General features: G+C 36.2%; 2 protein-coding genes across 4 annotated transcripts; both read left to right on the top strand.

Moving 5' to 3' along the window:
• Nucleotides 1-3,785: 3,785 nt before the first annotated feature.
• Nucleotides 3,786-7,343, top strand: LOC124441465 (dnaJ homolog subfamily B member 4-like). Of its 2 annotated transcripts, none has more exons than XM_046991944.1 (2): nt 3,786-4,211; nt 5,902-7,343. In XM_046991944.1, the coding sequence occupies exons 1-2, from the start codon at nt 3,911-3,913 to the stop codon at nt 6,738-6,740; spliced, it is 1,140 nt and encodes a 379-aa protein (XP_046847900.1). In that variant the 5' UTR covers nt 3,786-3,910; the 3' UTR covers nt 6,741-7,343. The 2 variants fall into 2 exon arrangements, with proteins under 2 accessions (XP_046847900.1, XP_046847899.1); XM_046991943.1 differs by having other exon boundaries at nt 3,787-4,211; nt 5,899-7,343.
• A 1,944-nt stretch (nt 7,344-9,287) lies between these two features.
• LOC124441239 (uronyl 2-sulfotransferase-like) lies at nt 9,288-21,910 on the top strand. 2 transcript variants are annotated; one of them, XM_046991679.1, is made up of 10 exons: nt 9,288-9,670; nt 10,517-10,591; nt 11,002-11,024; nt 11,529-11,666; nt 13,379-13,458; nt 13,617-13,755; nt 14,599-14,699; nt 15,409-15,560; nt 20,927-21,135; nt 21,277-21,910. In XM_046991679.1, exons 1-9 carry the CDS (start codon nt 9,301-9,303, stop codon nt 21,091-21,093), a joined length of 1,245 nt encoding a protein of 414 aa, XP_046847635.1. In that variant the 5' UTR covers nt 9,288-9,300; the 3' UTR covers nt 21,094-21,135; nt 21,277-21,910. The 2 variants fall into 2 exon arrangements, with proteins under 2 accessions (XP_046847635.1, XP_046847636.1); XM_046991680.1 differs by lacking the exon at nt 10,517-10,591.
• Nucleotides 21,911-22,328: the final 418 nt, after the last annotated feature.

The following is a 22,328-nucleotide window of genomic DNA, read 5'->3' as shown; positions in this document are numbered from 1 at the left end:
GCCAAATATTCAAATACACACTTAAAACTGTTAGTCGATGGCAGGCCGGTGTGAAACCTTACATCATACTCTCTCGTCAACTGTTCAAATTCCAAAGGGACAGGGAGTATAGATGCCTCAGATTTTGCTGGATTTCCATCAAAACTTGAATCAGAATCCTCGGTGTCATAGGCTTGATGAGGACGCTTTGATGTCGTCCATGGTTCTCTTCCTTTACGTTTAAGCGGAGTCCTCGATTGCTCGTACACTGATAGCGTAATAAAAATCGAAGGATAATCCGTTCCGCGGTTATTTGGGGTTCTTCTTCCCAAGGGAAAATGATTTGAGCAAACGAAAGTACCTTGTGCACCAGGCTTTGGGTTAAAGTCATCGCAAAATTTCAGCAAGTGCTTGATCTTTGGGCCACTAATGAAAAACTAACTTTTCTACGCGAGACCTCTTAACTTGATAATCAGGATAGCGTTAATCATTATCGCAATATCCAACTGCACAACGCGCATTTTTTACCATTTCGGCTATGACTGCTCACATCTACTCGGATAGTTTAGGGTTTAGTTCGTTTGACTTGGCTTATGAGTTCCGCACATTTGCGAACTCGAGAGCATCGCTCAAACGACGGTCAACTTGTTCAAAGAAAACAAATGTTTTCTTTAACTTTCCGCTTGTTGATTGCCACAAAATTGGACTCACGTGTATGAAAAATCGCAAATAATAATTCGACTATTAAAATGGACGAGTTTGAGAAATATTTTGAAAGAAATGGCCAATATGTATAAGGGTAATTTTGCGCATTTATTAGTAATTTATATGGACGCTATGCGTGACCGCGCGCTCGGCCCAATGTTTTGCACCCCTGCAATATGGCTGCGATAACCTTGAAAAGGTCTATTGCTCGCAGGAGTCAACAACCTGAATAATGTTGAAAACAAATATGAATGTTAGCCGAGGCCGTTAAAATTCTCCAGCTCAGTGAGCAATTATGTAAACAAGGCCTCGCTCTAAATTACCCCACTAGAAGCGTGTGCATAAAACACGTGTGAAATATTCCAGAATGCGGCTTTCTAGAAGGCCCAAATTACACTTTCAATTCATTGCTGATAATGATTGCCTTTCTGTTCTGTTTCCGCTCATTCTTACATGGTCTTATAATTCTACCTTTCGAGTCAACTCAAACAATTCGTCTAAGCCACAAATGATTTAATTGTGGCAATTGACGTTATGTGTATAATGCCTTCTGATAAACGATCTTTCTAGTGTTTAGGAAGTACATCAAACAGCCTTAATTATAACCACTATAACCACAAAATGCCATTTTCACTTTGAATGAACTGATACGAGCAAAGATCTTTATAATTTCTTCTCTTTCTGTTTTCATTCACACACGTGCATTGTTCAAAATTGACGTATTTTCTATCACAACTTGAATTACTTGTAAATGATAAACGAAAGAATCAATAACTGTATCAAAAATGTCTTTGTGACCAGAAAACCAGAATTTAGTAAATTTTCCAAAATGGCATAAAATTTAAAGTGAAAGCAAACAGTTAACTGAGCATTTGAATCAAGAATTACTGGCAGAAAAGTTATGCTCGCGCAACGTTATAATACTCATGAAATCATAGTTATTTTAAAGACTGTTTTCATAATACATATGTGTGTAGCATAGATCCCTAATGTAAAGACATGCAGGCTAACTTTTTATTTAAACGAAATAAAACAGCGAATATAACGATAAGACCGCGTCACCGCGAGTAATGACGCATGATTTGACTAGAACTACGTACCAAATAGTCACGTCTAATTAAAATACTAAAAATTCTTATAGCCAGTCCGTATAAGAAGAGTTTATGACGTCTTTCAATTTTGGATGTCTGAAATCGTCCAGACTACAGACGCATTTAATACGTTTGCAATTTTAAAATTATCAAAATCGAGACCCCAGTCGTTTTTTCTGGATTGTTCATAAATTTCAGTTTCGCTATTATGTTCCTTCGTCGACATAAAATCGTTGCAATTTTTCATACGCTCGAAACAATCGTAATTACTGCCATACTTAGTATTTTATTACTTCGTTATACTATTATAGATGGAAGGGACGATCTGCGTGTATATATTTTATCGTTCGTCACCATCTACACCACAACACACGTCATAGTGCCCATGTTTATATTTTTGAAATCCTTATGACGTTATTATACATTTGCCCTCGGCCGTTCACCCTTTGTTCACTTTTGTAATTAGTATCAATATCGACAACTTTTATCGTATTTCTTGTACGTTTTGTGAATGTTATTGAAGTTTTCTCTATCTAATTTTCACGTTAATCATTTCTGTCGGATATCCTTTGTTTACCGCTGGCTGTCTGGTGCACCGTCTCATTGTGTTATACAAACATCGTTTGATGCCAGTCTGATAATGAATCAATTCAATATATTGCATATGCAAAGCTTTAAAAACCCTCTAGAACAAATCATATCTCTTATAAAATAAACCGAACTGTCTGTTTTTTAAACAATTCATGCTGGAATACGGTTTCACTCAGAAAAATGAAACTCTTCATTTTTTCATGCTTACTGCCATGATTTGAACAAAAAGAAGTTTCGTCGTTGTTTTGGCTGACATTGATCTTTGTCAAAACCAGTTCATTTACTTTAATATGATCAGAGCTTGTATAATTGCTAAAATCAACTTCACAATGATCCTTAAAATATTTACTTTGCTTGAAGAATCAGGATCTTGTAAATTCATGACTGCTAATCGTGCATTTACAGCAGATTTTTTCGAACGTGCTATTAAAATTAACCGTATGCCTGTGAACATTTATGGAGTTTGTTACCCCATAACAACAAAAATAATTATATTGCCAGGAAATTTTTTTAAAATTACAATAATAAGCGGACTTTTTTTTAATATTATCACATGCCATTATTGTGTTAATAAGCTGTGCAAGCAATTAAAATTCAACAAGTTATGAAATTTGCAAAGCTAATGCGCGTCATAAGGAAAACCCTCTAACAGTTGACCAGATCAAACAGTTAAAAGCAAGGAATCGTTGAGATTCAATAGATATATGCCAATTATAAGCCGTTTGTATGTTTCAGGCGTTAAGAAATTGCTTAAGCATTCTTTTCACACTGTTTTTTTAAATTTCTACTTATTTTCCGGGCAACATCTGGATAGATCTTCCAGAAAATTTCACACTGTTAAAAGAACTTGTTGATTATTCCAGATTGAACCATGTTTGATAATGCACTCGAGAAAAGCCAACATATTAAAATTCCATCACAGTGTTGTTGTTTTTCTGCGTAGAATGTCAAAATTCGATGATATGTCTACTTGGCAAGTTTTGTGGACTAACTGCGCTTCTAAAATTGCTGACCTCAGACCTTTCCGGTTCAATGTCGATGATTCTTGAACATCAGTGTTCACTTTATTAGGGAAATTGATTGACTGTGATTTCGATCTGAAACCATCGCTGATCTGAAGTATTTTCACCTGCGTCGCCATACAATAACTTCTAACAATGAGATAACTTTAAAGAAAAGAAGCCGGCATCAGTTGATGTAAGCAAATAATGTATATTTAATTTGTTATTCTGCTGCCCACGTGTTCAGTGACAAGCGAACTCTCTCAATCTGGAACGTTCCGACTTGCTCGCCTGACTTCCGCTCTCTTTGCCTTAATATGGTCAAAATGCCCATATTAGTACAACGTCATCGAGAAAATTCTTATAATCATAAAAACACACGAACGTTCGGCGGAAAATATATTTAGTTTGTGATCGCTAATGTGTTGTCGCGAGCGTTGTCATTGCGCTATCTAGTTGTTGTTAGATTGAAATTTCTTTAAATTTTATGAGTTCACGTATGTAACGCTTCTCAAATAGCAGCTTATCTTGCTAAACGACTACATGGCGAACAAGAATTTTTATGATATTTTGAACGTACGTAAGGACGCTAGCCCTGATGAAATTAAGCGGGCTTTTAGAAACCTTGCGAAGCAGTATCATCCTGATAAAAATCCAGCTCCGGACGCCAAGGAAAAATTCGCGCAGTTGAAAGAAGCTCACGATGTTCTAAGCAATCCTACGAAGCGACATGAGTACGATGAGGCGAAGAGAAGAGGTTACAATTATAGTAGCGACGACAATACGTCAATGCCAAACACGGAACACTTTCGGGATTTTTTCGAACATTTATTCCCTGGCTTTGGTAAGTGTGTTTATCGGTTAAGCTTGTATGATATATAAGTTTTGATACCGTATATATGTTGTGTAAACAACAATACCATGTGTGCTTCAGTGATAGATTTGTTTGTGGGAGTCATTTGAAGCTTTTTTGTCATGCTTAATATTGTTTCAGTGACAACCAAAAATTTGAAACGATTCTATAGTCATTCTTCGAAGGCGATCGACGCAATCGTTGATTTAGTCGAGTCAGCGATCTTACGTATTTCCTTGTCAAGCGAGTTACTAAACAGAAAATTACATGACCCTCCCGATCACATATACGTTGTGCGAATTGTTATTGGTCGATCAGTTTACACATTAGGTAGATTTGTTACATTTTGTTTTGGGATTGGTTCGATTGTGACTCAATGAAGTTCTCAATAAAATTGCGTAAAATTTCTTTTACATGATCAACAGCAAATTGTTTGTATGTATTGGGAAATCGTGTGAAAATTTTCGTGAGAAGACGTACACTTCATTATTCTAAAGTTAAAACAACGAGAAAGTTGTTAAAAACAATCAGGTTCGAGCCGTTCTCGACAGCCGAAGTCGGTTTGTTAAGTTTGCTCTCTATTTCAAATGCCATCCATTATTTTGTAAATTGCATCATGAGTAACGATTTGCATCAAGCATTATCATGTATAGTATTATGGCACAAATTAACTTGATGTCGAACTTAGTTAAAAAAATTTTTAAGTCTGATCTATTTTTGAACCCAAACACAAGTATTTCGTCGCCATTGGATGGCTCAAACTCATTTCTTTTTCCTTTGACTTTTCATTTTCACTCACGATCACAGAAATATTGTCGCTTAATTAGGCGATCAATTACTTATCAACTAGCAAGCCCGCAGAATAATCATTGCGGGACTTGTTTCCAGAATGAACGAAGCTTTATTCTTTGTATGTGTAATTGCTTTGCGCGAAACAATGTGTGCTTGACATGCTTTGTCGTTTTGGCTATACACTCTTGTTTTACCAGCCGGTGGTCGAAAAAATGCGCCGAAACATGCAACTGTTCGACGAACTTATCACAACTAGAGTGTCTGGAAACTGTTTTAATTTATAGTTGTTTCATTTGATAATTGCCTTTAAAAATATGGTGGCAATGACGATAAAGTCAAAGATGAGTAGAATGAGAAAGTCTTAAGTCATTTTGTTGTAGCTGGTGGCTTTGTTCGCGTTTGTTTGCCTTCCGTCAAAGTTCCTTCGAGTTCCTGTTTTTCAAACTATTCTCCGCACGTTTCTCTTGAATCTATTGTCGTGAAATTGTTCGGACGGAAAAGCTTTCTGTTTTTGAATTATAAGATGCAAAGAATTGCCAGATTGAGAAAAGCTCGTATACAGTGATGCCGACTTTCATAATAATTGGCGAACGTTCGAGAATTGAAAATTTAGTCACGCTGTTTAAATTGTTTATACGGTCTATTGTGCACAAAAGCACACCTGCCAATCGCATTTTTTTTATTTTATTCTAGAATATATTCAACCAACTACATTTAGGCTACATGTTTATTATACTGGATTCGCCAATCACAACATAATGAAGGGTTGTAACTGTTCATAGAGGTAGTCTTATTGTCGTCAGTCAACTAGGACCTTTGATTTTTCACATTAATAGGAATGTCGATTTGCACGTATATGTACTAAGACTTTTTTCCCCTCTTTTAGCAGATGACTTCACTAGGAGCGGAACACACGAGCGGTTCTCTGAGAATATGCGGAAGAGTAATTCTAATAGTTTCAGAGCCCGCGAACAAAGTAAAGAACAAAACTCATCGAGGAACGTAGAGTACGATAGAACAGGCTTCAGGTTTGGCCCTTCAAAACGAAAACCAGACTGGACTCAAAACAGCAGCTTTTGTTCATCATTTGACTCGGACGATGAACCGAACATATCGACAAAACGGTGCCGTTCAGAACCCAGCAAGAATTCAAACACAACTTCAAGTGGTAGCTCTTTGCCAAAAGATGCTGCTATTGAGAAACATTTAGAAGTGACTCTTGAGGATATATCAACAGGAAATTTGAGAAAACTAAAAATTAAGCGAAAGATTTTCGATGAACGTGGAAACTATACGGTGGAAGAAAAGCTTATTGAAATTACTATCAAACCCGGGTGGAAAGCCGGTACTAAGGTAACCTTTCCCGGTCTCGGAGATAAACACCCCGGGAGAGAACCAGCAGATATCACATTTATTATAAAAGACAAACAACACGCCTTATTCAGTAGAGACAGTGATAACAATTTGTTACATACGGCGAACGTTTCGTTAAAGAAGGCTTTACTGGGGGTGTCATATTGTATACAGGGGCTAAACGGTAAAAGACACGACATAAATATACGAGATATTGTTCATCCAGGCTATATCAAACGTTATACCGGGGAAGGCCTCCCGTTACCGAAGACACCCTCGAAAAGTGGAGATTTAATTGTGACTTTTAACATACAGTTTCCTTCGTATCTCTCGTGGGATCAACGGAGAGTTCTTTCTGATTGTCTACCTAATTAGCTAAATCTTTCAATCCATTAATTTTATTGTGTACTGTATAAAAAAAAATTATTTATTTGAAGCTCTGAAAAAAGAAATTATTAATAAAAATCCACAAAACTACACACGGTATTGCATTGTTCTTTGTGCGACTCTTTTCTTGTCTCTACCTACCGCCAAGTCCCAAATATATCTTGAGAATCTTATGTTCCTTGATTTCAGCTTTTTTTTAAAAGGGGAAGTTTCGAATATTGATTTGAAGAGGTCATATTTCAAATATTCTTTTTCTACTTCGCATGATTGCTTGATATTGTACTGGTGCTCTATACAGTATACATATTATTTTACATTTGCTTCCACGTATTTGTATGCCGTTACACCCGTTCGAACCATACTAATTTATCCAAATTCAAAGCACCAAAATGACAAGATGCTCAAACAGTGACCCTGATTTCCTGAACCCAGCAAAGGTTTGTCAGATTTACTGTGTGATGAACTTCGAAGTTTTCATCTACCCTATATTAGTTGATTCACATAAACCTTTTAATGCCTCAAAACTCAATTGGATAATTATAAGGACAAAAAATGTACTGTTGTAACGTTTGGATGGGTTGGTCAACCAAATATTTTATTTCAAATCATTTTATGAATAGAGTTCGAGAGATTGATCCGTGCTGCTTCACACCCAAATTTTGTCTGCAATCTACTTTAGATTAATTAATTCACTTCGATAGATGTGGTCGTTGATGTTGATTAGCAGAACTGAACGTGAAAACAAGTCGCGAAAACCCTTGCAATGAAAGTCTTAGTGCGTTCAAAATGTGAAAAACCTGTTGTTTTTGCTTTTAGTTAATTGGAAAGTTCGAGATCACTAAAAATATGCTGTGAGTCATGCACTCGTGACGAAAGTCTGGCAATGCAATTAATGAAGAGTTGTTTTTCCTGCTGGCATCGAATGAAAAAAGCAAATGAATTTGCATATTCAAATCAGCATGACATTTAACGTCAATAAATAGAATGTGATCCTACTAGCATAAGCATTATCAGGATAAGGGTTAACGGTGATAAGTAGTCGTGCTGTTTTCAGAATATTTGTAAAATACCACGAGTCTTTTGCCTTTTCCCGTGAATATTATTTAGAGCATACCATTTAACTGTACAATGTGAGCAAAGTTTGTGGGAAATTTAGTCTTCAGACAAAAAAAATGCATTGTATTTAGCAACATGTTTTCAATATAGCTGCGAATCCCGCGCATTAAAATATCTCCCTCAGACGTATATACACAGCAACAAAAATATCTTTATTTCAACAAGAATGGCTAGATGAATATCGCTGTTTAATGTAGACAATCCGATGAATACATTTCAATAATCACTCAACAATTAGCATTAATTGCGTCAGCGAAACATGTGGCTTTGCACGTCCGTGTTTAAAGCACTTCGACATCCTGTATGCCACATGTCGACACATTCCTTTCCTGTCCGCTAAAAAAATAAACTTATGACAATCACACGAAAATCCCAGTTCACCTGATGATGCAACAAAGTTGCCAAGTTCGAAATTTTTCGGGATTTCGAAGAATTGTGAAGATGTCCTGATTTTCGCAAATTTCATGTTTTAATTTTCGTACCCATCGGAGAAATGGACCAACGAACAATGTTAAGTGGAAAAATTTTTTTGCCTCTTGCGTCGATCATGTGTTCTACACAGATTGCCAACATGATTTTGATAACGTGATTACGTGAATACGATCGCCTGTATGCTTGAGATACTTGGAAGATTACAAACAACAACTCTATGTCAGCTGCGTAATTACATCTGAATTTTGGGAGGCACAACATCAAAGACCGAAGGCGTTGTTTGATGAGTCCCTCCCGCCCTCACTGTGATAATTTATTAATCTAGAACTTTTCTTTAGCACTTACTCGTGTTTCTGGTGTGAGATTTTGCACTTTTCACGAGTGAGCTTTTCACATGATGGAGGACGGGGCATGCACTGCTCTAAGTGAAACGAAGCACAATATTGCATTACATTTCTCATCTTTCTGCATCGTCTTCCTTTACTTACAAGTTCAAAATTTCGACAAACAAATTTTAAATTATACAAGCACAAACGTGATTGTCGGCTACGTTCCTTCCCCGCATTTTCAGACTTCAATTGTTGAAGATATTACGTTAAATTTGAAGTTTGAAAAATGGGGCCATATCTTGGGAGTGTGCCACTGCCATCGCACTGAAATCTATGACAACCACATCATTTTCTCTGGAGTAGCATGAACCGAACTTGTAGGGTACTCCTAACTGTCCTCACAGACACGTTGGATTTTATTGATGTTAACAAATACAAATGTACACGGCTCGTCTAACTTGTCTTAACTTTTCTCAGCAAGAGACAGACCTCCTAGTTCATGAAATCGTCCTTCTAAAGCATGACCCAGACCTGCACACGACACTTTTCGAAGTTACAATGATAGTAACATCTAGCGGCGTTTCGATGTTTTGGCTCATGTAGGCTCTTAAAAATTGTTCAACATCTGGGTCGAGACGTGCATGGTTCCAGATCTAAGTGATAGTTTTGCTATGGCTTGCTTAATTGTTCCCTTAAGTCACATTTCTCGAAAGTCGGTAAGCTTGCTCTCATCAAGCGATTATATGCAAGAAATATGTGGGAACTTGTGCAATTTGATTCCGTTTATTTGCTTGAGTCGAATTTCTAGCAGGCGTCAAACACAACATAACTTTTCTCATTTGGACGCCATGCGTTTTAAAATCAAGATAACAGTTTTGTCCTTGCTTATTGTCGGAACTTTCTTACTCTTGCTTGATTTTAACTTTCATTTTAATACCGAATCTCCTGAAAATGGTACCAAACTACAAACGCAGGATCTGGATGAGTATTCTATGTCCAAACGACGAGCAGATCATTTCCACAACAGCGGATATTTTTCAGGTTTGTGTGTACCAGGCGCGTTCTTTTCTATTCTCATTTAAAATAGTTTCAAATAATATGCATATTTAGCGTCTTTATTGCGCACATTAGATAAACACGTGTAAATTGTTATTGTTGAGCGTCTCTAAGGATCGTTCGACATTGTTGAATTTCACTAGTCTTATTTTAACTTTGGTTAGAAAGTCTGCTTGTTTTACTGAACTTCATTACAAAGCAGGGATGTGTTTAGAATAACATTAGTGACAGACTAATAACTTTACTCTCTCATGTAAGTAAATATATTTTTTACGTATAATTTAACGGGTAACAGTTTGCTGGTATGTTAATAGTTGTTTATTAATTAGCTAAATAGATTACCTGCTATTTATGCCAAAATGTTACAATATTGTTCAGACCTTATGATAATGGTAAAGTTTATAGCAAAAAATATCTCTTGAAATTGGGCTTAGCATTTTTGTGCATACAAATTTTTGTTGTATAAATTACTCAACCACCATTGTGAACAGGATGGCATAACTGATTAAAGTATGTTTCTTGAAGTATTTACACTTTTAGTATAATATAAAACAAATTCCGAAGAAGCAAGACATCTTGAGATTGCAAAATATGAATCAAAACAAGACGAGAAGTAAACTGTAAATTTTTGACTTTATTTCAAAGTCATCCTCGGACAGAATGTAAGATGAAAGTCAGACATTCTGTCTGAGGATGACTTTGAAATAAAAAATTTACAGTTGCCTTGTTTTGATTCATATTTTGCAATCTCAAGATGTCTTGCTTCTTCGGAATTTGTTTTATATTATACTTCTTTAAATTGTTGGCTGGTCATGGTTTTTACACTTTTAGCTCAAGAAAAAAATGTCCAGTTACCCAAGTTTAAACTTGAAGAGGCGTTGGTAGTCAGCCACCCATTAAAAAAAAGTTAAGAATATGTTGTAGTTATATAGTTAAACTTGGTAAATAGTTAAAAATTAGGAAGCAATGAATGGTGCCCCTTGTTTTTATTTCTCGAACTACACCTCAACCTAGGGTTTGGATTTGCTCCAGTTTATATCAGATTGTTTTTAATGGATTGAACATGTAGCAATGCTCAAAACACATTGGGGGTTGGGGTGGGGTGATATTAGAATAATTTTCCATTTAGAATCTAATTTTTGGTAAGAGGAGAAAATAGTTAAAGAATTGTAAGACACATGCAAAAGTATTTTAGAACTGTTGCACTTGATATGATATCAATGCAATTATGTACTTTGTCAATTTTCTTTTTGGATTAATGATCTAATGTCATAGTCTTCACTCTAATTATACTTTCACTTCTTTATCATTAATAGCTGATGCTGTGGATTTTTATCAGGTAATGATGGTAATTATAGTTATTGTTTCTACAAAGCAATTACAGATACGGTCTAGTTTTATTCAGTAGAAACTGCAAGCCAGGGTACGCATCAACACAGACACTGAAGTTATCTTGTCTGCTAACTTTGTCAAAATGTCAGTCAACACCAGCAATCTTTCTTAGAACTGAACTAAGCAGATTGATCTACATCTACAAACATACATTTTTATGTGTAAAATTCAGCATCCCACAAATAAGTATGTTCTTGTGAAATTGTGTCCCCACACACACACACACACACTTATAAACATTTTTCTACAGACCCTGTACTATTTTCAAAGTATTGACCTTTAAGAAGTCAACTCTTAAACATGATACAAAAATTAATATGACAAAAATATCATACTAACACTTTTGTTGGTTAGTGTTGGTACCATGCACAGTGATGATGCAAATTACTTGCAATCCAAAAACTATGTTATCACCAAAAATTTCAAGCTTAAATTTTTAATCTATTTTCAGCGAGTTGTTTATAATCGTGTCCCAAAATGTGGCAGTCGCTCCCTGCTTACTCTCTTCCGGCAGTTATCACGAAAGAATGGCTTCCACATGATGGATCCTGCTATAAACCATCCTTATCTTCTGAATGCAAAGGAGCAGGTATGTAAAGTTGCATTCATGAAAAACTGTTCATGCTATTTCAGTATTGCATTGCACTCAACCATTCTGATTGCCATCTCAATCAATTTATTTCATATTTCTTAACACCAAAATCTTGGTTTGATTTTTTGACCATAGATTTGACACCGCAGATGGCAATCTCTTACCATTCCTGGTTTTTGCTGTGATTGTAATCACTGCCTCCAACCAAATCTCTCCAAGACCCTCAAATTGAGGGTCTCATCTCATTCCAAAATATGATAAGGCATTTTCTTTGTTTTTTCTACATTTTGCATTTCATATATAAGGGTCATTCTCTTTCATTCCATTTTTCTCTTTCATTCCAATTTTCTCTTTCATTCCATGATTTTCTTTCACTCCACTTATCTCTTTCATTCCATTAAATGTCTTTCATTCCATCATTCTCTTTCATCTCATTATTCTCTTTCATTACATCATTCTCTTTTACCCAGCATTCAGTAGGTCCTGTAATGCTTTTTATTTTGATTTCTGCATCTATTCCGATACCAGAAATTACAAAATTTGTGAAACAAAAAACACGGTTTCATAACGCGACGCTCGCCAAGATTGACTCAATGATGATTTACTATAACCTCTTATCTACACACCAAGCGCGAAGTTTAACAAATAAAGTTTATTATATGGCATTTATACTTGGAGAAACAGAACTTGTATTTTATTGATTATTGAATGGCATATCTCTGAAAAGCATGGTAGCTTTACACACAGCTAATAAAACTTACTTGCCTTGTGTTATTTTTCTTCGACTCGTATTCGTACTTAGTTTCTATTTCACTTTTGGTGTTTTAAAAAACATTTGCTGTTTTCTCGAGCCACTGCTCCCTGGCGAGAAGCCTAGAAAATAATAGACCTTCAAAAATATTTCTTAGCCAATCAAAACGCGCCATTTGACCGAAAGTAACCGTTGCTCCATTAACTATAACAAAATTTACAGATTTCAATTTCAAACTCGAATTTTCAACAACAGTTCTGTAAAACGCCTATATAAAAATTTAAAACCATGACATGCGATTCAGAGAAAGAACACGCGGAAAGTGAAAGATTCTTCGAATATGCAATCATTTTAAAAATGATAATAACTTGTCACATTACCTATTTTGTTCAAGTACAAATGTTTTATGCCATACGAGAATAAACTTTTTGTTAACTTCGCTTTCTCGGTCTTTCTAGAGAGAAATACTGAACCTCTGTCTTAGTGTTATTCGCCTTACTATACAGGCTTGATCCATAAAAAAGAACTCGCCCTTGGCTGACTAGACCTAAATTTTATTGGAAAAAAATCATCTTTATGTAAAATGATCAAATTAGATGACTTTTGACGTACGAAATATCACTTTTTGTTTCACTTTCCAACATATAAATTATATTTTGAGTTTCACTAAATCCTTTTACTTTACCCTGAATCTAAAGAGAACTACGTACCGCTAAGGATATCTAAACGTTGGTTAACACTAACACCCACAGTCCTCGATCGGGACTGCAACTTAGACAATCAACTTCTACAAACATGTCTCGTGCATTTCCTTCTTTACTATTCAAAACGACACAATGAACTTAGCATGCTGTAAAATTTTAATTACTGCAGATGCAGTTCACATATAGCTTACGAACTAAGTTAGAATTTCTGAATTCAGCGTTCTGATGATTTCGAAAATTTTCTTATTATTTAGAAAAGAGTGAGCATTCTAATGTCAGCTTTGAAAGAGCCTTTTCTCTATCATCGCCATATGTACTTCATCGACTTTGAAACGTAAGTTATTTGAACGAGTATGAAAACATCAAATACATTGATCTCTTGTGAACCATCCTCACTATGACATAAGCATAAGTTAATTGATTTCAATTGAGAAAGCCAGGTGAAATACCTTTTTTTTCTAATTTAGTCCCTGTACTTAACTGTCTCTTCAGATTTAACAGTCCACCAATCGCGTATATCAACCTCATCCGGGACCCTCTGTCACGAGCTGTGTCTCATTTCTATTTTCGCCGCCATGGCGACAATGCGTTAAATCGACCTCGTGGTAAAGTCAAAAGTGACGAAACAATGGTAATACATTAGCGGTAGTGTTCTTGTATCTTGTAGCTGATGTAGCACAATAGCCACCCTGCAAGTTTTTGATGTAGCTATTTACATTTCATAGCATTGTCATTATTCATTTCTTTAGATATCTGTTCTTTTCATAATGGCTGGTCCCAGAAAATTAACATAGCAGTGTTACATTAGTTGGCTGCCTACACCAATAGTATCTAGTTCTCTGGCGTAGCCAGCCTGCGTATGTAGTCCTGCTATGTGTTCAATTACTGTGAAAACAAAAGATTTCTAAAGAAATGAATAGTGATAATGCTCTGAAATTTACATAGCATAGCAAGACCAAAACTTGGGGGCTGGCTACTCCACTGATCCAGTGGCGGTATCTTGTGACTGCTGTTTCAAAATCGAAGAATTTTGTAGTAATATTAATAGTGTTAAAATGAATAGTTTCACAAGGAATAATCGTGACATGTTTGTAGATGTAGATCGTCTGGGTTTGTTGAGTCCTGAGAAGGACAGTTGGTGTTGATTTCACTGATGTTTCGACAACCTTAGAGGTAGTCATCTTCAGAGTCAACTCCACTCCTCACTTCATTGAATGTAAGAATTGACTATTGCACATATACGTAGTACAAAAAATGAAAACATTTGCCAACTTTTCAGAGTGAAAGTTACTACGTATAAATGGTTATAAGTACTTGTTTTTAAGATCCGTACAGTGGAAAATATTTTTCCTAAATCCATTTTATTATCAGTTGCATCCAACTTTCCCTCCGATAGATTTGCATATTTTCTTCATTTCTGGACTTTTTTTCGTGTAGTTATTAACCCTTTTCACATTCTTCAATCTTTTTCCAGACTTTTGACGAGTGCGTTAAAAGACGAATGTACGAATGCGTCGGTAAATGGGGTGTATTCTTTACCGTACCATTCTTTTGTGGAAACACTCTGAACTGCAGGTATGTTGTGTTTCAATTAGAATCTGTAACAGCGGAAAGGGGGGGGGAGGGGTTAAGACGTCCCTGATTAAAGTGAGGTAAGCCGTAAGACCAAATTATGACTTCATAGACGATCAAGATATTGACCATTTTATAACTTAGGACTGTCAATACGTCTGGACAGATCATATGTCCATGCAACTATGTAAATTGTCAAGCATAAAGACGGGTCGATTTAACACAAAACTAAGCGGGATAATAAATTGATCTAGACTTGTTGACAACTAAACGCTAAAATCGTTGTTGAGCGTCTTTATCCTTCCGACGAATTCACGAAAAATTCGTCGTAAGTCGTCCAGACGTATTATCCATCTTAAGCATATCACCATTTTTAGTGAAAGAATTTACTCGTAACTTTATGTGAAATAATTATCGTATTAATTATTTGTCAAACTATGAAATCCTTTCAAAAATTTTCCCCGATTTACCTTGTCCTCTGTGAAGGATTCGTTATTAGAAAGAATAAATTATAGCTGCTCGTTCTTGAATGCACGTATTTAAAAAGGCAACTCGATTTGTAACTATTCAATCGTTATGCAGGAATTCTTTACGAATATACCATTATTATGAAAAGGTTTTGTATTTAAAATGGAGCTGAAACATTTCACTCTGCGAGAAATGATGTACGTGAATTAAGTCAGTGGACTTATTTCTCTGCGCTCTTGTTCAGATTGCCAACGCGCTGGGCACTTGAAAAGAAGAAAAATGTCGAGAAATATGTTGTCGTTGGCATTTTGGAAGAATATGACGATTTTGTTAAAGTTCTAGAGAAACTGCTGCCCAACTTTTTTCGAGAAGCCTACCAACTTTTCAAAACACCAGGTAAACGATATTAGTTTTGAGAAACTCTACATTTCATTGTTTTATTTGTGAAGGAACTTTATTTTGTATAAGGTGATCAACGAACGGCAGAATATATTTAATCAACCAATATATTATACTACATAAAAGATATACAACGTCTGTCTGTCAGTGTAGGTAGTAGCGAGTTTACGATTAGCGACGCGTCCTTCTAAGACGACGTATGTGAGAATGGGTTCTAGCGCGGTCAGTTCGTTGTCGTTTTAGTTCAAAAACACTGATCTCGAAATAAGACTGGATCAAGCATTTAGCACAAAAGTTGAAGACAAAAAATAAGGAGCGCCGCTATTACTAAGAGACCAACTTTCGAAAATAAAGAGCAAATATATTGTGGATTTATACGAGAATAATCAATAATTTTCAACATGTAACTACATGAACATAACTAAGAGATAAATCAGTTTATAGAAGAGCTAAAACTACGATGAAATTTGATGAAATATGATCAAAATGCAGCGATTTTTGTCATCGATAACTCTGCTGTGGTATGGAAAAACCATGGAAAATAGCCCACAACTCCATGGAAATACCTAAAATTGTTTAAATCGTAGTTCAGAAGTACAAACTGATTAAATAACCTCATTCACGATCATAAACTGATCAATCTTTTAAAATTACAAGCCTTTTTTACGAGTTATTCAGAGTAAAACCTGTATGCGTTTTGTTTTATACGGCCGATTATTCTTTCTGACTCGCTTTACTATCGCCACAAAGGTTGTTTTTCATCTTCTGCGTTATCTTAAAGCATAATTTGGCCATGTGTTGTTATGTTTTCCATAGTTTTGTCAAAAAACCTTTCGATGTGTGGTCTCTTACTAATGGTGGCGGTGGCTTCAAAATTTGTTTGCTGCAAACATACAGTTTCTCGATCAAAAACTTTGTTACCATTTGACAACCCCACGTACCGCGAAGGGCTCGAAAGTTTAAAATATATGCAAAATATCGGATTTTTTGTCATGCGTGTATTGTCAAATATCATCTTTATAGGTTTAAACTGCACGAAATCATGGTGTGAACAAAAAGGTCTAACGAAATTTCAATAAAGCGGAAAATAGCGTTATATTGACCAACATTTTTGCAGGAAGTTTAAATTTGAAATCCTAAGTTGGCTTCGCGACGTAAAAATGCCGAATTTAAGATGAAGAACAATTGATGACAACCCAGCAAACGGCATGGCAACGCAACCGCGTTAGAATGAGAACAGTTATAAGACTTCATAAAATATACAAAAATAAGATAACGTGTGTCAGTGTAGATAGAAATGAATGATTAACAGAGAATGAGAACAGTCTTTACAGTACATAAAATATATAAGAAATAAAATAACTTGTGTCAATGTAGGTAGTGATGAATGAACAAGAACGAACGAGAGCAGTCTTTACACTACATAAAATACATAAGAAATAAGATAACGTGTGTCAGTGTAGATAGAAATGAATGAACGACAGAGAATGAGAGCTGTCTTTACACTACAAAAAATATATAAGAAATATATGATGACTTGTGTTAGTGTAGGTAGGGACGATTGAACAACAGTCTCAACCGAAAAAGAAAACAGTTTTAAAACTACTTGTGTATAGCAGAGATCAAAAGAAAACTGAAATTCTATGGATTATGAGTGAAAATGAACTAAACATGAAGGCGTACACTCTTGCTCTATTGAAGTGGTGATTAAACAATTTCCGTGTTCGAATGTCATCGAGCTGGGGGGTTTCTTAGAAAATCGAAAAGGCAAAACCGAAAACCGTCGGGAAAAAAACGGAAAACCAGTTTTTTATCTGAAATTTGAAAGTAGAACTAAAACACAGTATGAGTGATTGAGAACTTAAAAATTTCCCACATCAAAAATCTACTAGGAATTTTAATGTTAAAAAGTCCGTACTGTAGTTCACAGCATACCTTTAACTTTTCCTCAGTCAAGGAAAATATTTTGTGCTTCTGTTTTACGGCATTGAAACGACAAATTGGCCGAGTAGAAGTAATTATGTATGAAGCCTGGTTCTCATATAGTCGTCTGAGTCGTTTCAGTCGTGCCAAAATTTCACAGACGACCAGTGTGAAACATTTTAAAATCGACCGGGATGACCTCAAATGACTCACGACTGAAACGACTAGGATCGCTTGGATAGAACTCTGCTCTATCCGCCATCCGGACGACCGAAACGACCGTTGAGAAATGCAAGCAACCCTTTTATGGCGCAAAACGATTTGAAGGAGCAAATGACTAGCCAATAGACTTCGTCTTTGATAAACGGCAGCTGCCATTTCTAATGTTTCGCGAAAAATTAATTAAACAGTCTCGGCAGCTAGTACGACTATATGAGAATTCCTTGAGTCGTCCCAGTCGTTTTGAAAACAACGAACCAACTCGGAACGACTCGGATGACTCAAGCGACTTAATGAGAAGAGGCTATATAACATTGACGTCCCGGCTTTGTTAAGCCTGACTCACGGGCGGTACGCAGTAGCTTTAGTGGCGGGTCTAAAGCCTGATTAATGGTTTCCATATGATCATTTCTGTCGTAAGGATTAGGATCGTCTTACCGCTCTGGCGAGTTTAAATGTATCCTTTAGCGCAGGGGTTCTTAACCTGGGGTCCATGAACCCCTAAGGGGTCCATGATGGTGCTTTAAGGGGTCCGCAAATCCAAATAAGAATATCTACAGTAGGCTACGTATTTCTATTGACCGATTAGAACCTAAAAAAGCAACATCGTTTAATGATCGTTCGAAATATATGCTCACAAATCTTTGGACGGAATAAAAACAAGATGTTTTCGCCTTCGATATGTATATTTAACTGAAGTATGATTGACATGTTTTTCTTTTCTATTGTGCATTTATAATTAGTAGTCTAATGTTTCTTACACATCGCATTTGTGATAAATAGGCCTATGTAATCATACACAATGTCTATGTCATAGACATTGTGTATGATTCAATTACGACATAGACTCTATGTCGTAATAGAATAAATAGATTGAACAAAAAACCGTGCACGTGTATGCTGCATTGAGTATTATAGAAAGCTGTCAATTTGCTTATGTGTTTTCTACTACAAAGGTTTATAACCTGGAAGGATAAATAAATTTAAAATTTTACCAATTTAAAAAAATGTCGAAGAAGAGAAAGTACAGTGAAAATTATGTAGCTTTTGGTTTTACCTTTATTACTGATAGTGATGGCAGCGAAAGGCCGCAATATTTTCTATGTGGTAAAGTCCTTGCCAATGCAAGTTTGAAGCCAGCGAAACTGAAAGAGCACCTCATATCTATTCATCCTAAAAACGCACTGGATAGTGTTGATTCTTTTCGTTCTAAGAAGGCTCGATTTGAGAAATCAGGGACTTTGCCGAAGTTCGGATTCATCAAGACGCAGAAGCCTTGCCTTGAAGCATCTTATAAGGTCGCTTACCGCATTGCCAAGGCAAAGAAAGCTCACTATCGGAGAGACATTGATAAAACCGTGTGCTCTGGAAATGACTGAGCTAGTATGTGGCACAGAACAAAGAAAGAAACTTGAAGCCGTTTCCTTGTCAAACGATACCATCAGCTCCAGAATTATTGACATTTCTAATAATATTCTGAAACAAGTAATGGAGGAACTTAAAGCATCACCATTTCCATTTAGCATGCAACTGGATGAAAGCACAGATGTCTCTCAGTGTGCCCAGCTTCTTGTATATGTTCGTTATATGCACGCTGATGCAATTAAAGAAGAATTCCTATTTTGCGAGCCTCTCTCAGAAACTACAAAGGCTGCAGACGTATTAGAGATGGTGAACAATTTCTTTGCCAAACAAGACTTCAATTGGAAGAGAAATATTGGTAGTTTGTGTACCGACGGAGCGCCCGCAATGCTTGGAAAAACCTCAGGGTTTGCTTCGTTGGTAAAGAAAGAAGCTCCTCACATCATTGTGACTCATTGCTTTCTACATCGACATGCATTGGCATCAAAAACTCTATCACCAGCTTTAAAAGAAATTTGTCTGTTTCTGTAAAGATCGTCAACTTTGTCAGAGCTCGAGCTTTAAACAATCGTATATTCAAAAGACTTTGCCAAGAAATGGGTGCACAACATGAAGTACTTTTGTACCACACTGAAGTTCGCTGGCTTTCGAGAGGTCAAGTTTTGAAGCGTTTGATGGAACTGAGAAAGGAAGTTTCATTCTTCTCACGAGAAAAACAAAATCCTCTATCAGTGCAATTTGACAGAAAGGAGTTTCTTTATGGCTTAGCTTACTTGGCAGATATTTTCGGTCATTTGAATGAAGTAAATCTGTCATTTTAAGGACCAGATGTAACGATTATGGACGTTACAGAAAGACTGCAGGCTTTTCAAGCAAAGCTTCCTTTGTGGAAAAGACTTGAGACAGACAACTTTGCCAACTTCCCAATGCTGGAGGAAGTGATCTCTCAAACTCGAATCGATAATACTGAAGCCCTGCTTTCCTCTCTACGTGGAAATATGTGCGAAAATTTAGACAGATTGCAGCAATCTTTTGAAAGTTATTGCTCACATGATCCGAATTTTGAATTGTGGATTCGCAACCCATTTCTTGCAGATCTAAATTCTATTGGTGATGACGATCTTGCCAAAGATGACCTCATTGAGTTGAGGACAATGCAAATGCTAAGGAGCGAATTCAATTCAAAGAACCTTGCAGAATTCTGGTGTTCCTTGGCACAAGCGTATCCTCGCCTGGTGAAGAGAGCCATGGTTGCTCTTATTCCTTTTGCTACTACCTACCTCTGTGAGGCAGGGTTTTCTGCTCTTCTTGCTATCAAAACGAAACAGCGAAATCGGTTGGATGCTAAGGATAACATGCGTGTGGCCCTGGCAAAAACCGTCCCACAATTTCGTGTTCTTGTTGAAGATAAGCAGGAGCAACCTTCGCATTGATTTAAAAAGTTATTTGCGTTCTACTTATTGGTTACTGCACTGTATTTTTTGATTCTTTATGGTTTTGTAATTGTTGTATAACTTAATTGACTCGGTAATTGATTTATTATTCATTATTATTCGTTGAATTATTAATTTGCTTCTGTTTGGTTTGCAAATTTCTGGACTATATTACTAAGTTAATTAAAAGCTAATTTTGACAATTGCGATGTGTTTCTTCTAAAGGGGTCCAAAGCTTTCATTAGAATGTTTTGGGGGTCCGTGACCAACGAAAGGTTAAGAACCCCTGCTTTAGCGTCACTTATTTTTCCGGTTTTTACGTTTTTTCGGTTTTTTTGATTTTAACAAAACTGAAAAACCGCCCCAGCCTAGTATAAGAAACCATAGGTTGCTCGCATTAAAAATAAAGTGTCTTTTCTACTCTAGATCTGGATATTTCTGAAAAGTCAAATTTAACATTGACGCGTATGAAGCGGAAGCCTTCAGAAGAGACAGTGTCGACAATGAAAGGCGAAATGAAACTCGAGTATGAATTTTACAACTTTATAAAAGAAAGATTTCACAAGCAAAAAAGGTCATTAAATATAATTTAACGGAACGTCAAAGGAAGGACAATTTGGCAATTTTCAGTACAGGTATACATTTCATCAGGTTTTATTTTTTGTGTTGACAAAAGTAATATTGAAGATCATCTGTTGACACCGAGGATCTTATGGCAATATTTCCCTTCTATATTCAGTTATCCCTTTTCTCGATTACTTCATTTATCTTTGCAGGTCTCTATACCCGAAGATGTGCACGAAACCAGCATATTTCGGTAACTGTTATAGGCAGTGTTGGTAACTGTTAAGGTGCAAATATGTGATGAAAAGAGGAAGTGGAGTGGATATCGAAAGTGGTGTAGTAGTAGTTTTCCTAATGCTAAATAATTGATTTTCGAAAAATTTAAGGAGTTTTCCTCCCATGATTCTCGCTCTTGCTGCCCGCAAGCTTAGGCTGCGTTTACACTTTACCGGATTCGCTCATCACGAGATCTTCATTTGCTTTAAAGGAGCAGCTGTTCGGAGTAAAAGCTTTCAATACAAAGAAAATATAACCTGATATGATGATAATCTGGTATAATGTAAATGAAGCTTTAGTCGCACTATGTAAAGACGCATTTCGATGCTCACTCACTGTAAAAAAATTCAAAGAAATCGAAAATGCTCATAATCTGAAATTTCCACTGCACAACCACTATGGCCGGTTGCACGAAGGCTGAATTAGGTTAGCCACTGGATAGCAATATTTTTGAACGCTTCTATCTAAGACTTCGCCTGGGCAATCAATAGAATAAAATATTGGTTCTAGAATTGCACAGTTTTATTATCGTATAGAAAATATAAACACCTTCTTCACTAGCTCGAAAAATTTAATATCTATTTGATAACGCTATTCATGCTTTGTACAACCAGCCCCTGATAGGTATATTAGACTGAATAACGCGACCCCTTATAAAATATCGCTCTAGAATGAAGCTGGAAGATGGTTCATTTGCATAGGTTTACTCGGTCCCACTTTACCACAGTTTTGTACAATAAAGTTACACTTTTACCGTTTTTACTCCTTTAACTCATTTCTGATATGATCAAATGGAAGACCTGTAAAGCATGGCCAGGAGAGTGAGACTGATGAAACATGGATAAATGAGCCAACTTCCGGCGTCAATTTTCACATTATATGCGCAGAGTCCATAGCGTCCGCCATAGTTTGACTACCATGAAATTTTTACATACGAAACAACGATTGGGACGAAAATGGTGGTGAGACACCCACGTGACCATATTTA

The sequence above is a fragment of the Xenia sp. Carnegie-2017 genome, unplaced genomic scaffold, assembly GCF_021976095.1.
Source record: "Xenia sp. Carnegie-2017 unplaced genomic scaffold, XeniaSp_v1 HiC_scaffold_20, whole genome shotgun sequence".
NCBI classification, from domain to species: Eukaryota; Metazoa; Cnidaria; class Anthozoa; order Malacalcyonacea; family Xeniidae; genus Xenia; species Xenia sp. Carnegie-2017.
Note: the sequence above shows the minus strand (reverse complement) of the source record. Positions and strands in the feature narration are given on the sequence as shown.